Raw genomic sequence first — 14264 nt, 5'->3', positions numbered from 1 at the left:
GGGCTGGGGATTCGAACCCACCACCTTAGGTGTATGTGGCTGGCGCCTTAGCTGCTTGAGCCACAGGCGCCGAGCCGAGAATAGAGTTTCTTGTAATAATTAAGGATTTTTTTAATTTCTGAGAAGTCTGTTGTTATTTCATCTGATTGATGAAATTAGAGATTTTACTCTTTTATTCCTGTTTAGGTTAGCCAAAGGTTTATCTATTTTATTGGCTTTTTCAAAAAACCAACTTTTTGATTTATTGATATGTTATATAATCCTTTTGTTTTCAATTTCATTTAATTCTGCTCTAATTTTGGTTATTTCTTTTCTTCTGCTGGATTTGGGATTGGAATGTTCTTCCTTTTCCAGGTGCTTGAGATGTCCCATTAAGTTGTTAACTTCTTCTCTTACTGTTCTCTTGAGAAAGGCTTGCAATGCTATAAATTTCCCTCTTGGGCTTGCCTTTGTGGTACCCCAGATGTTGTGGTAATTCATGTCTTCATTATCATTTTGTTGCAAAAGTTTGGTAATTTCCTTCTTAATCTTGTCTATGACCCAGCTATTGTTCAGCATAAGGTTATTTAGTTTCCATGTTTTTGTATGAGTATACAGATTCCTGTTGTTACTGAGTTCAACTTTTATTTCATGATGGTCTGAGAAGATTCAAGAAAAAATTTCTATTCTTTTAAACTTCCTGAGTTAGACTTGTGACCTTAGATGTGATTAATTTTGGAGGATGTTCCATGGGCTAATGAGAAGAATATGTATTCAGTTTTTTTAGGTTGAAATGTTCTGTAGATATCTGTTAAATGCAATTGTTGAATGGTTAAGTTTAAATCTAAAATTCCTCTGCTTAGTTTCTTATTGGAGGATCTATCCAACACTACCAATGACTATTATGGTGCTGGAGGAAATCACGTTGCTCATGTCTGTTAGAGTTTCTCTTATAAACTGAGGCACATTCTGGTTGGGTACATAAATGTTAATAATTGAAATTTCATCATGTTGAGTGCTACCCTTAACAAATATGAAGTGACCATCCTTATCTTTCCTTACTTTTGTTGGTTTAAAGCCTACTGTATCTGCAAATAAAATTGCAACACTTGCTTTTTTCTGATTTCCATTTGCCTGAATATAGATGACCATCCCTTAACCCTGGGTCTATATTTATCTTTTAAGGTAAGATGAGATTCTTGTATGCAACAGATATCTGGCCTGAGTTTTTGTATCCAGTCAGCCAACCTGTGCCTCTTTAAAGGACAATTTAACCCATTCACATTAATTGAGAATACTGATAAGTCTGGTAGTATTTTGGGTATCGAATTTTTTTGAAAGTCCAGTGGACATTTTTAATCCTTTTGCCACTGTAGAAGTTGGAATTTGATCAAAAGTTTCTGAGTGAGTTTACTTTGGTGGTAGAGGATTGTGCTCTAGAGGTTATTAGGGAGTATAAGTCTGAGAATATCCTGGAGAGCTGGTTTAGTTATGGCAAATTTCTTAACATGGGAATGTCATTAAGGTATTTAATTTCTCTATCATAAATACAACTCAGTTTAGCTGGATACAGGATCCTGAATTGAAAGTTATTTTGCTTTAGGAAGTTAAAGATCAATGACCACTCTTTGAAAGGTCTCAGCAGAGAGATCTGCAGTCATTATAATATTCTTTCCCTTGTAGGTTATGGTTATCTTACATCTGCTGCTTGCCAAAATTTTTTTTTCCAGATTTTTTGGCCGGGGCTTGGTTTTAACCCACCACCTCTGATATATGGGGCTGGCACCCTACTCCTCTGATCCACAGGTGCCACCCACTGCTTGCAAAATTTTCTCCTTCATATTAACTTTGGGGAAGTTAATTATAATGTGTCTGGGAGATGCTTTATTTGGGTTGAGTCATGCCAGGGTTCTGAAACTGTCTGCTATCTGAATTTCAGAATCTCTAGCCATGTTTAGGAAGTTCTCCTTCATTATCTCTTGGAGTAGAGCATCTGGGCCTTTCGAAGCAACCTCGTCACTTTCAGGAATTCCTATCAGGTGAATATTAGTTTTCTTTGAATTATCCCAGAGCTCTCTGAGAGAATGATCCATTTTTGCTCTCCACTTCTCTTCCTTTTTGAGCTTTTGGGAGCATTCAAAAGCTTTGTCTTCAGCTCGGTGCCTGTGGCTCAAGTTGCTAAGGTGCCAGCCACATACACCTAAGGTGGCAGGTTCAAATCCAGCCCGGGCCTGCTAAACAACAATGATGGCTGCAACCAAAAAATAGCCAGGCATTGTGGCAGGCACCTGTGGTCCCAGTTACTTGGGAGGCTGAGACAGGAGACTCTCTGGAGCCCAGGAGTTGGAGGTTACTGTGAGCTGTGATGCCACAGCACTCTACCCAGGGGGACAGCTTGAGGCTCTGTCTCCAAAAAAAAAAAGTTTTGTCTTCAATGTCTGAAATCCTTTCTTTTGCCTGCTCCATTCTGTTACTGAGGGATTCTACTATATTTCTCAGATCTTTGAGGGCTGCAAGTTCTTACCTCAATATGTCAAAATCTTTGGTGATTTTGTCTTTGAATTCACTGAATTCTTGAGACAACTTTTGAAATGCTCCTTGAATTTCTAATTTCAACTTTACCTCCATTCTGTTAATCTTATTTGCAATCCAAATTCTGAATTTGGTTTCTGACATCTCAGCCATTTGTTTATGAGTGGGATTTTCTGGTGTGTCCACCTTGTCATTCCTTGGGGGAGTTGATCTACTCTGATTATTCATGTTGCTGGAGTTTTTCTGCTGATTCTGCCCAATGATTATTTTTCACCATTTGGCTAGATGAGCAGCTAAGGTGAAATTGGGTTGGGGGCTCCTGGAGTAGTGATTAACCAGCTCATTGCCCAGGAGCTAGGACTGGTGACTGCAGCTTTTCCCTACAGCTTTGCAAAGGACCCATACAGTACTACAACCTGAGACACTGGGCACCTGCTTGGTGTGGGGGGGCTAAGTTGCTCTGTCTTGTTTTCAGTTAGTCTCTGTCAAATCCTAGTGAATCAATAACTCTTGGTTGAAGTCTCAGCTATAGAGAAATACCAGCAACTAAGACACCCTGTCCCCCATGGGCAAAAACTGGAAAAGGAAAATCAAACCTTCCCAAAACAACACAACTGTGATTGGCCCGGGTCAAGAGTTCCAAATCAATTGTCTCAGTCAGCACCCAGTCTCAAGTTGGGGAGTTCAGAAGATCTCCAGTGACTAGTTAGCAGGGGATCTGCTAGCAGCTCGAATATGACTTGCTTTGGTGCTCTGTGAAGTCAGAAGGGCCCATCCAGCAAATGAATTAGTTTGGGAAGGTTGATGCCTCCTTCCCCACCTTGCACCTCTGCCACACCCAGTCACTGGTAACCCCGCAGGACTGTGACCCAGTTTCCTCCAATGAGCAGATGCTCCAGGGATTTGCGCCTGCCTGAGTCACAGGGAGATCTATGTCTCCTCAGCCAGGCTGTCACACTCTGCCACCAGCTGGCAGGAGCTGAAGCCTGACAACCTTGAGTGCTTAATAGAAGCTGGGAGTTTCACTCAGTTCCAGCTCCGCCCCAGATTGATGTTGCTGCCACTTATTCTTGCAGAATTTATGTTTCAGTCCCAGCTATATTCCCCTACAGGTCAAGTGCTGTTTCAGTTCACAGAAACTGCAACTCAGCCCCGCCCTGTGCCGCTGCCACTGCTCCAATTCTCATGGAGCTGGCGTCTTAGTCTCTGCTGCACTCTGTAGTGGGTGCAATGGTTAGATCTCAAAACAGCTCTCAGTTCCTGCCCCTCCCTGGGCTGATGCTGTTCTCATGCCTTCTTTTGTCCCAGCTACACTCCCCTGGGGGCCGGGCCATCTTAGGCTGACAAAAGCAGCAATTCTGACTCAACCCTGCCCTGGGAGTATGCCACCTCTGCATGCATGCATGCAGATTCTATTCTCTGTCCCCACCATGCCCTGCCCAGGCAGGTACAGTCTCAGATATACCCTTTGCTCATGGGGTGTGGGTTCCATCTCAGATCTATTCCACCAGGGGCTGCCACCAGAGTAGAGGCCTGGCTCCCTCCAGTTGCTAAGAGAGGGGAAAAGTGTGTCTCCAAAATATCCCCAGGGGTGTGAGCCCTCTTGTTCCTGTTGTTGCTGCTGCTGCACTGTGCCATGAGGCACTGCTTCTCCCTCTCCCATATGGCTCCCTTGCTCCACAGTCCTGGCTCCACACCCGTGCCACAGAAGCAGCACAGACCTGCAACAGCTCAAGCCCCATCCACACCTCTTGAGAAAATGCCCAAGAGCCTGGACTTCACGTGGGACAGGCTTCCAGACCTTGGGGTGAGAGTGGAGGGGAGTTCTGGGAGTTCAGAATTGTGGGTAGAATCTATGTTCAGTTTTATGCCTCACAGGAGAGTGCCATGGCACACTAGTGGGTCCTCTTTGGGGTAGGAGTTCCAGTTTTTAGAGGGTCTCTCTCATGGTATAAAATAGAAGGAGATCTGAACTCTGCTTGCTTGTTTGTAGAAAGTATACCGCGAGCCATTCTCATGGGAGAGGGGACTCCTGTCAGCTTGGCAATGGATTCTGTACCTAATGTTTGTTTCCTTGGAGTTGCAGCTCACCTCAGCAGGGGTGAAGTGTGCTCTTCAACCTTCTCTCTTAGCTCAGCTCCAAACCATCAGCTTGTTTGCTAAACTTCTGTCCTTTAACTCTCCTTCTGGACAGCAGCCTTTGCAGAAAGCTAGCTCCAGTTGGCCATCTTGCCTCCTCCCTCCATTTTTTTTCTTGTATTTATTTTTTATTTATTTTTATTTATTTATTTTTTTTAGAGACAAAGTCTCACTTCATTGCCCTCAGTAGAGTGCTGTAGTGTCATAGCTCACAGAAACCTCCAACTCCTGGACTTAGGCAATTCTCTTGCCTCAGCCTACTGTGTAGCTAGGACTCTAAGTACCTGCCAAAATGCCCAGATAATTTTCATAATTTTAGCAAAGCCAAAGGTCTTGGTCTTGCTCAGGCTGGTCTCAAACTCATGAGCTCAAAGGATCCTCCCATCTCAGCCTCCCAGAGTGCTAGGATTATAGGCATGAGCCATGGGACCCGGCCCCTAGACCATTATCATTTCTTTTTTTTTCCCCAGCTATATACACATTTATTGAGCACCTACTATACAGTACAAATGAAGCAAGTACTTGCTTGATTCATTACTTCTATAAGCTCAAAAGCAATTAGTCTTCATAAAATAACAATTCCATAGATGAGTTTATTCACTCTAGTAATATGAATTAGTAGGAGTAAGTATTTGTATTTCCATTTTAGAGTCAATCAATATGAATCCCAGAAAAGCGCAGTAAGTTATCAAAAACAAAACAGCCAGAAAGTTGCAGGGCCCAATCCAGACAATATTGTCTTCTTGATCTCCCTGCCCCTTAATCTCTGGCCTAATATTTTAAAGAAAAAAATAGACCATTGTCATTTCTTGCTCATCTTATTGAAGTTGTTTCCAAATTAGAATTGATCCCTCTAGTATGTTTATCACACTATAGGCAAAGTAACATTTTTTTTAAAAGGAAGCATGATTATGTCATAAACATAATTTTCTGGCTGAAAGCTTTCATTATCTCCATTCCTAGACTTTGCACAAGTCCATTAACTGAGCTCATGAGAGCATTTTCCCATGTACTACATCCTTGAGCTCTCTTCTCCTAATCTCAGCTCAGGTCAGAATGGACAACTTAGTGCTCCTTATACCCTGTATTCTCTCACCTGCAACCTTCTGTAAATATAGTTTCCTCTACCTTGTCCTCCTCACTCAATCTTCCCACCTTTATTTGGACTGAATTTCACTGATTTTCTCAATTTCAACTCTAAGAAACTTTCCTTGAACTCTACTCCTCCTGAGTCTGAGTTGGGTATCCTTCTATTTACTCCAATAGGAATACTGTAGTTTTCCCATTATGGCATTTTTTTCACAGTTTTATAATTGTCACCAACTTATCTCTTCCACATAGACACTATTTCCATTAGGATAGGAACACTGTGGTATCCTTGGTGCCTAATAGCTTAGCACATGGACATAAATAAACATTTAATAATTAAATACATTGATTAATGGGTACAAATATAAAGTTAGATAAATGAAATAAGACTTGGTGAATCACAGATCAGTAGAGTGACTATAAAATTAAGAATAACCTATTGTATATTTCAAAACACTATAAGAGAATAATTCAAATGCTCCTAGCATAAATAAAATATAAATATTTAAGATAATGAGTATGTCAATTACCCTGATTTGATCTTTACCCATTATATGAATATATCAAAATATCATGTGTGCCCCTGAAACATGTATCAATAAAAAACTAAACTAAGAAAAACATTTGATAAATGAATAAATTGATACTTTACAATCCCCTGCTTCTCAAATTGGTGTACCACTGGGAGAATGTTGTAGTGTAGTAGCAATATAATAAATATGAGAAATATGATGCCATATTTCTCAGGGCGTTTTTTTCCTAATATTCAGGGTTCTATATTTTTATATTGAAACAAAAATGGATATATAATGGAATGAAGTAAAAAAATTCCTGTACGTAGTACAATTATGACGAAGCATGAGATAGCAAGATATGTCCCACTTGCCTTATTTAGGCTCTTTAGACTCAACCCCAGAACCTATAGTGTCACACATTCCCTTTTAGGTTGTCAAATATTCAACAGAAAAACCCTTAAAAATCTGATACAATATTCCATTTATATTTTATCCTAAAGTTCTTTGATTTTAAAATAGTATACATTTTTTGCAAATAATTGTATGCATACATTTTTTACAAATAATTATATGCATACAGCTTCATATATAGCATTTGTGAATAAAAGATAGCTTTTATTTTTAATAATTCAAATATAATGTGTTTCAGTAAAAGCAAAAAAAAATAACAAATCAAACCTCATACATCTGCATATGCGTTTGCATTGTATGTATTATTATGAACAAAGAGAAATATGTGGAAAAATAAAAATCAAACTGTTAACACTGGCTACTTCATGGAATTGGGCAGCTTGGTAGAGGCTGGGGGTGAAACAATTAGCTTTGCCTTTGCATCTTCACAGTATGTGTTTCACCTACTATAACAAACATATTAGTGATAAATCTGGAGGCAAAAAAATTTTAAATGAGCATTTTAAGAAGCAAAAATGGAGTCCATGTTGATTTTGCCTATAATTATCTCCAAGTCCTGAAAAGACTTTATATTCCAATACTATTTACTAATATTTCATTACTGATTCTATTTTTTCAAGAGAAAAAGCCTCAGAAGATGAAAGATTAGTGTAAACATTTTTTTAAAATTATATGTAGTGCTTTTGAATGTGTCTTTTCAAATTTAAAGACACTGAATACATAATTTTTAATTATGATTCTTTTTTTTTTTTTTTTAGAGACAGAGTCTCACTTTGTTGCCCTCAGTAGGGTGCTGTGGCATCACAGCTCACAGCAACCTCCAGCTCTTGGGCTTGTGATTCTCTTGCCTCAGCCTCCTTAGTAGCTGGGACCACAGGCACCCACCACAATGCCTGGCAATTTTTTTGTTGTTGCAGTTTGTCTGGGGCCGAGTTTGAACCCACCACCTTCAGTATGTGGGGCTGGCGCCCTACTCACTGAGCACAAGAGCCTCCCTTAATTATGATTCTTAATTACAATGGAGCAACTCTTAATTGTTTGTCTTTTGAGCTTTTGGGGGGGTAAACCAGAATTCCAAAAATAGCTATCCACTTTTGGGGAAAGGTAACTTTATTCTTTTTTTGAGACAGAGTCTCAAGCTGTTGTCCTGGGTAGAGTGCCGTGGCATTAGAGCTCACACCAACCTCCAACTCCTGGGCTTAAGCGATTCTCTTGCCTCAGCCTCCCAAATAGCTGGGACTACAGGTGCCTGCCACAATACCTGGCTAATTTTTTTTGGTTGTAGTTGTCATTGTTGTTTGGCAGGCCCAGGGCTGGATTTGAACCCTCCAGCTCTGGTGTATGTGGCTGGTGCCTTAGTTGCTTGAGTTACAAGAGCTAAGCCAGGAGAAAGGTAACTTAAAGAAGCAATTGGGGGCTTGGCACCAGTAGCTCAAACAGCTAGGGCGCCAGCCACATACACTGGAGCTGGCTGGTTTGAATCCAGCCCGGGCCTGCCAAACAACGACAACTACAATCAAAAAATAGCCGGGGGTTGTGGCAGGTGTCTGTAGTTCCAGCTACTTGGGAGGCTGAGGCAAGAGAATCACTTAAGCCCAAGAGTTTGAGGTTGCTGTGAGCTGTGATGCTATAACACTCTACCCAGGGCAACAGCTTGAGACTCTGTCTCAAAAAAAAAAAAAAAAAAAGAAGAAGAAGAAGAAGAAGCAACTGGGGTTTACCTAATTTAAAAGGTTGGAAGTGGGCAATTAAAGGTGGTAATATCGCAGATGGATTTCACAACTACTTACTAATACAAACTCTCCTGTTGGTGTAGTAGGCATGTATAACAGCTGGCAAACAGCACTGTCTGTCATTGAATTTACGACGCCAAATTAGGGCTATCTTTTATGTCAGAGGATATGCATTTTTAACCATATGTCACCATTATTAGAAATAAAATAACAATAGGGATCCAGAGCCTGGAGGCAAAGTCAGGGTGGGAAACAGTACCTGCCCCTTTCTATGTGAAGCTCACCCAGCTCACAGCACTTAAAAGAACCAGGGTTTTAGTTAGCACATAGGATTCCTTACCTACATGATCATTAGCCAGGATTCAAAACTCTTTTGGTGAAAATAAACTTTCTGACCATAGTTGTTTTTTTTTTCTTTTTTCTGGAACAATAATAGCAATTATCCATTCTACAATAGTCCTAATTTCAGGTATTCTATTTCATTGTTCTCATAAATCAAAGACCTTCACTGTAGCCCTCCTGAGATTCTTAGCAAATAAAGAAAAATTTAACTGAAGCAGCTCCTTAATAATAAGAAAGATAATAAGTTTTGGCCTCTTTATTACCACACTCTGTTTTGTTTTTATCAGACCTTTATTGGTATTTGTTATTTTCTTACTGATGGTCTGTTTTCTTCCACTAGAATGTAAGCTCTCTGAGAACAGGGACTTGATCTGTCTTATTCATCTCAGAGTGTCTTTAACAATCCTTGGTAGACAGTAAGTACTCCATACAGAGTGACTGAACAGATTCAACGTTAACAAGTGCAAGGACAGAGGTAGAAGATGGCCACTTTGAGAGTACAGAGGAGCCTGATTGATTTTTACATGGGGACAAGCACACCTTTCAGGTCACTGTGGGGATTTTATTTATTCAGTCAACAAACATTTATTGAGCATCCCCTGGCATAATGTAGCACTGAACAAACTGACATAGATCCTGTATGGAGGCAGGGAAACTTGCTTTTTCCCCTGAAAGTTTGCTGAAAGATCAACCAACAATTAAGGCAGGTTAGTAAGAGAAAGGATTTATTTACTATGTACATGGGGAGAATCACAGGGTGATAACCCAATTTTCTAATGGAGCTCAGATACAGCCCTTTTAGAGTGAAGGGGGGAATTGAAAAGCATAGGATAATAAACAACTGGTAGGGAGGACCAATGGATGGAGAAGAAATAGATTGATTGTGGATTACCCTGGGAGATAGTTATTTATGACTCAAATGATTTGGGCCAGGTCCATCTACATTCTGGACCCTCATTCCTGCAATATTTTGGGATAACAGGAAGGAGGAAAGGAGTCAATTGCCCCTTTGACCCTCTGATCAGGCCAGTCCAGTTTATGCAGATACAGGGAAGGCCTCATCCAATGTTTTCTGACTTCGAATGGCCTTCAATTTAAAACATTCTTTATACTGTGGATATAATCACCACCATTGAATTGTATACTTTAAAAGGATACAATTATACCCTTATACTGGGGGGTGTCATATTTAGGGGTGAAATTTCCTTATTTCCTTCTATCCCGACTTCATTAAGCTTATAATCTAGTGGGATGATAGATGTTTTTTAAAAGTCACACTATTCATTATCTAATTACAAATGGTGGCAAGTGTGATGAAGGAAAAACACAGGGTCATACAAGCAATTATACACCTTTGGATGCCTGCAACTCTGGGTTCATAATCCTGGTCTAACAATTACTAGCTGTTTTCTCTTGGGCTACTTGTTATATTTAACATCTCTGTACCTTGGTTTCTTCACCAATAAAATAAAGATAATAATCCTAGATGCTCCTCCTAGGATTGTTCTCAAGGTTAAACAAGTTAGTACTTACAGAGCACTGAGAATAGAACCAGGTATCCCAAAAAGGAGTACTATTACTACTTTGGGGAGTAAAGAAGTGCTATGGACTGAATGTTTGTGTCTGCCCCAAACTCATATGTTGAAATCCTAACCTCCAATGTGATAGTATTAGGAGGTAAGGCTCTGGAGAGGTAATTAGGTTATAAGGGTGGAGCCCTCATAAGTGAGATTAGTGCCCTTATAAAAAGACATGCAACATATGTAACTCTCTTGAGTAACACAGAGAAACCCTATCTCTACAAAATATGAACAAAAAAAATGAACTGGGTGTGATAGCATGCTCCTGTAGTCCTAGCAACTCAGGAAGCTAAGGCAGGAAGATCACTTGAACTCAGGAGTTTCAGGCTGGAGTAAGGCCATGATCACACAATTGTACCCTAGCCTGGGCAACAAAGGGAGACCCTGTCTAAAAAAGAAAAAAGATAAGACATTATCTTTATTCTCTCTCTCTCTTTCCCTGCTGTGTGAAGAAACGACTCAAGAAGAAGGTTGTTTGCAAACCAGGAACAATGCCCTCACCAGACACCAGATCTGCCTTCACCTTGATGTGGGACTTCTAGATTTTAGAACTGTAAGAAATAGAATCTATTGTTTAAGCTACCCAATCTACAGTATTCTGTATGGTAGCCTATACTGAGTAAGATGGGGGAAGAAACAAGAATGAAAGAGAGATAGGCACCCAAATAGAGGCAAAGTCAGAGACCTCTTAAGCTCTATTCCTTGTAAACTAGAAACTTTTCTTCTAGGGAAAGCTCTTTTGTTATAGAAATTAACTATGCCACGAATAGATCTGAAACAACAATAACTTGAAATTATTGAAACAGACCTATATATTATGTTTTCTAATTTAGAAAACAAAACAAATTTCCTATCATTACTCTTAAAAAAATTAACAGCTTAATAAGATGTAATTCATATACCATAAAATTCACCTTTTCTTGAGACAGGTTCTTGCTATGTTGCTGAGGCTGGCCTCAAATTCCTGGCCGCAAGCAATCCCCCTACCTCAGGCTACTGAGAAGTTTGGACTACAAGGCTCACTGTACCACATCCATCTTAAAATTTACCCTTTTAAAGTATACAATTCAATGGTGGTGATTATATTCACAGAGGTATATAATCATCATGACTATATATAGTAGAACCTCATTGGTGACCACCTCCCTGTGCCAACCACCTCCTTAAATTGACCAGACATGCATCACATGTACATATTAGCATAGTAGGCCTAGTTCCTTATGTTGACCACTTTTACATGTTGATCAGTTTGTTACAGTCCCTTGGGTGGTCAACTTAAGAAGTTCTACTGTAATTCCAGAACATTTTCTTCATCCCTCCAAGAAACTTCATACCCATTAGAAGTCACTCCTGGTTTCCTCTTCTCCCAGTCCCTGGCAATCACTAACCCACTTTCTGTCTCTATAATTTTGTTTATTCATACCTTTGCTCTTGGAAAGACACGTGAAAATGGCCCATGCTGTCGTTGGGGTTGCCAAAGTTTACCCTCAGATTCCAGAGGGAAAACAAATGATTTCTGATCAACTACAGTAGGAAGTAACCTAAGTAGAAAGAAATGGAGTTTAAAATCAAACTTGCTATCTTAATAGCTTCTCAAATTATAATTTTAAAACAATGCTTCCTAGTTAAGATTGTATTTTATAAGAAATATTCTTATGGTAGTTACAATAAATTAAACCAATCTTTAGCATTTTTACCACTTTAAAACTACAGTTGTTTTATTAAGCAGAAGAACTTCTAAATCTGATAAGGGAAAATTACAGTATGAATAAAAGCTAAGTTTATATGATTAACTACTGACAGAATTATTATTTTATAAAACATTTCTTGGTAAAGAAAAATACATAATGTTGTATTTTGTCTAAAAAAGCAAATTACAGGATAGTAAATGATAAATATATTTAAAATCATGGTTGCTAAGAAGTTAATACTTAGATTTTTAAAATCTCTGCTATTTTATATGATTGTAAAGATTTCAAGATCAAATGTAATTAAAAGTTTTCCTTGTTAAATAATGGACAGTTCCATGGGAAAGCAATGTAAAAACAAACTAAAATTTTAAGAATGAGTATATGTGTGCTATGTTATGTTTTAAATTTTAAAATTAGGTTTTAGTTCTTTAAAATGGTCAATGTAATTAGGATCAACAAAACTCACCCACCAATAACTCCCTTGATTCTACTGTGATGCCCATTTTTGTAAAATTATCATTAAAAAGCAATATAAGGCTTTTAGTTTTATTCCAACATGTGAAGTGCTTGGAATTTATCACTCCCATTCTCACAATAACAAAAAGGTAAAATCAACTCATCTTATATCTATCAGAAAATTGAAATTGAAATCACAGAGCAAACTGCTGCTGAAAACTGGAGGGAGAGGAAAACTCAAGAAGTCAGAGCTTAGCTAGGTGCTCATGCCTGCCTGTGATCCAGGAAGGCTGAGGCAGGGGGACTACTGCTTGAGCTCAGGAGTTTGAGACCAGCCTGAGCAAGAGTGAGACCTCATCTCTAGAAACAGCCAGGTGTTGTAGCCAGCACCTATAGTCCAGCTATTCTGGAGGCTAAGGAAAGAGGATCTCTTAAGCACAAGAGTTTGAGGTTGCTGTGAAAGAGGGTGACAAAGTAAGACTCTGCTTCAAAAAAAAAAAAAAAAGAGTCACAAGTCACAGTTTATACACAGCAGAAGTCTACTCCTAGAGCCAGTACTGACAAGAACACTTAAACTCTAATTGACAAATTTCTTCAGACTTACTTGGTGTGGACTAGCCTGAGAGTGAAAATCTCTGGGGCAGGGCCTCTCACGCTTTTCTGAGTTTTACCTCTTTGATCCCTATTGTGCTCTCACTGTGAATATCAGAGAAAAATCTTCTCCTGCTTCTAGGAGGAGGGTAAGTAACTGTTTTGAGATATTTCCAGACAGTCCTCTTCTTTGTTCTGTTCTTTGAATAAAGGTCAACTGTCAAGGAAAACTATTTTATCAAAGCCTTATCTGACTTGGAGACAGGCAATAGACAACTCCAGCCTGTTCTAGTTTTCTTGTTGCACTAAAGTGGGAAAAGTGCTTAGTGAAATTTGTGAAGATAACAGTACAGGGGGGCATGCCCCAGCAAAAGACTGAGACATAATTATAGGAGAATAGAAAGCTTTCCTACACACACACACACACACACACACACACACACACCCCTACCACCACATCTACAAAGCCCCTAATAAGGCAGTATTAAAAATGAAAGAACTACAAGGTTCAGACTCTATTTAAGAAAGAATTCCTTGGGAAACCCAAGGGAGAGACAATAGGAGAGACAAAAATAAAGATCCTGGAGGAAAGTGAAACCTCAGACACCTACAGTTACAGCAAACACAGCAGAACTTCCAGCCAGATAAACATAAACCCTCACACCAAAGACCTACTTACCCCAGTTCCTAGTACACAATGATGTAATGATGATATCTAGCTTTCAACAAAAAATTATAAGGCACACTGAAAAGTAATAAAAAATAGTCTGAAGAGACAAAGCATGCATCAGAACCAGATTCATATATGACAGAGATTTTGGAATTATCAGATCAGGAATTTAAAGTAACCATGATTAATAGCTTAAGGGCTCTCATGAAAAAAGTGAACAACATTCAAAAACAGATGGGTAACATAAACTCCAAGCAAGAATTAAAAGGGGGTATAAGAAATAAAAAGTACCATAAGAAATGAAGAATTCCTTTATGGGCTTTGAAAAAAAAATCCATGAGCTTGAAGAAACTTCCAAAACTGAAATGAATAGAGAAAAAAAATTTTTTTAAAGGAATAGGCTCAGCGCCTGTGGCTCAAGTGGCTAAGGTGCCAGCCACATACACCTAAGGTGGTGGGTTCGAATCCCCAGCCCGGGCCCGCCAAACAACAATGATGATGGCTGCAACCAAAAAATGGCCAGGCATTGTGGCGGG

General features: G+C 39.3%; 1 protein-coding gene across 1 annotated transcript in view; it reads right to left on the bottom strand.

The window, feature by feature from the left end:
* The window catches only part of LOC105886476 (IQ domain-containing protein H-like), a 71764-nt gene that overhangs the window by 24491 nt on the left and 33009 nt on the right, over positions 1-14264 (bottom strand). Inside the window, exon 4 of the mRNA XM_012801833.1 lies at positions 11744-11861. Coding sequence (XP_012657287.1) covers positions 11744-11861 — 118 coding nt within the window. The remainder of the gene's footprint in view (positions 1-11743; positions 11862-14264) is intronic.

Source organism: Otolemur garnettii, unplaced genomic scaffold, assembly GCF_000181295.1.
Source record: "Otolemur garnettii isolate 467f Iridium unplaced genomic scaffold, OtoGar3 scaffold00011, whole genome shotgun sequence".
NCBI classification, from domain to species: Eukaryota; Metazoa; Chordata; class Mammalia; order Primates; family Galagidae; genus Otolemur; species Otolemur garnettii.
This window is presented reverse-complemented; position numbering and strand designations above follow the sequence as displayed.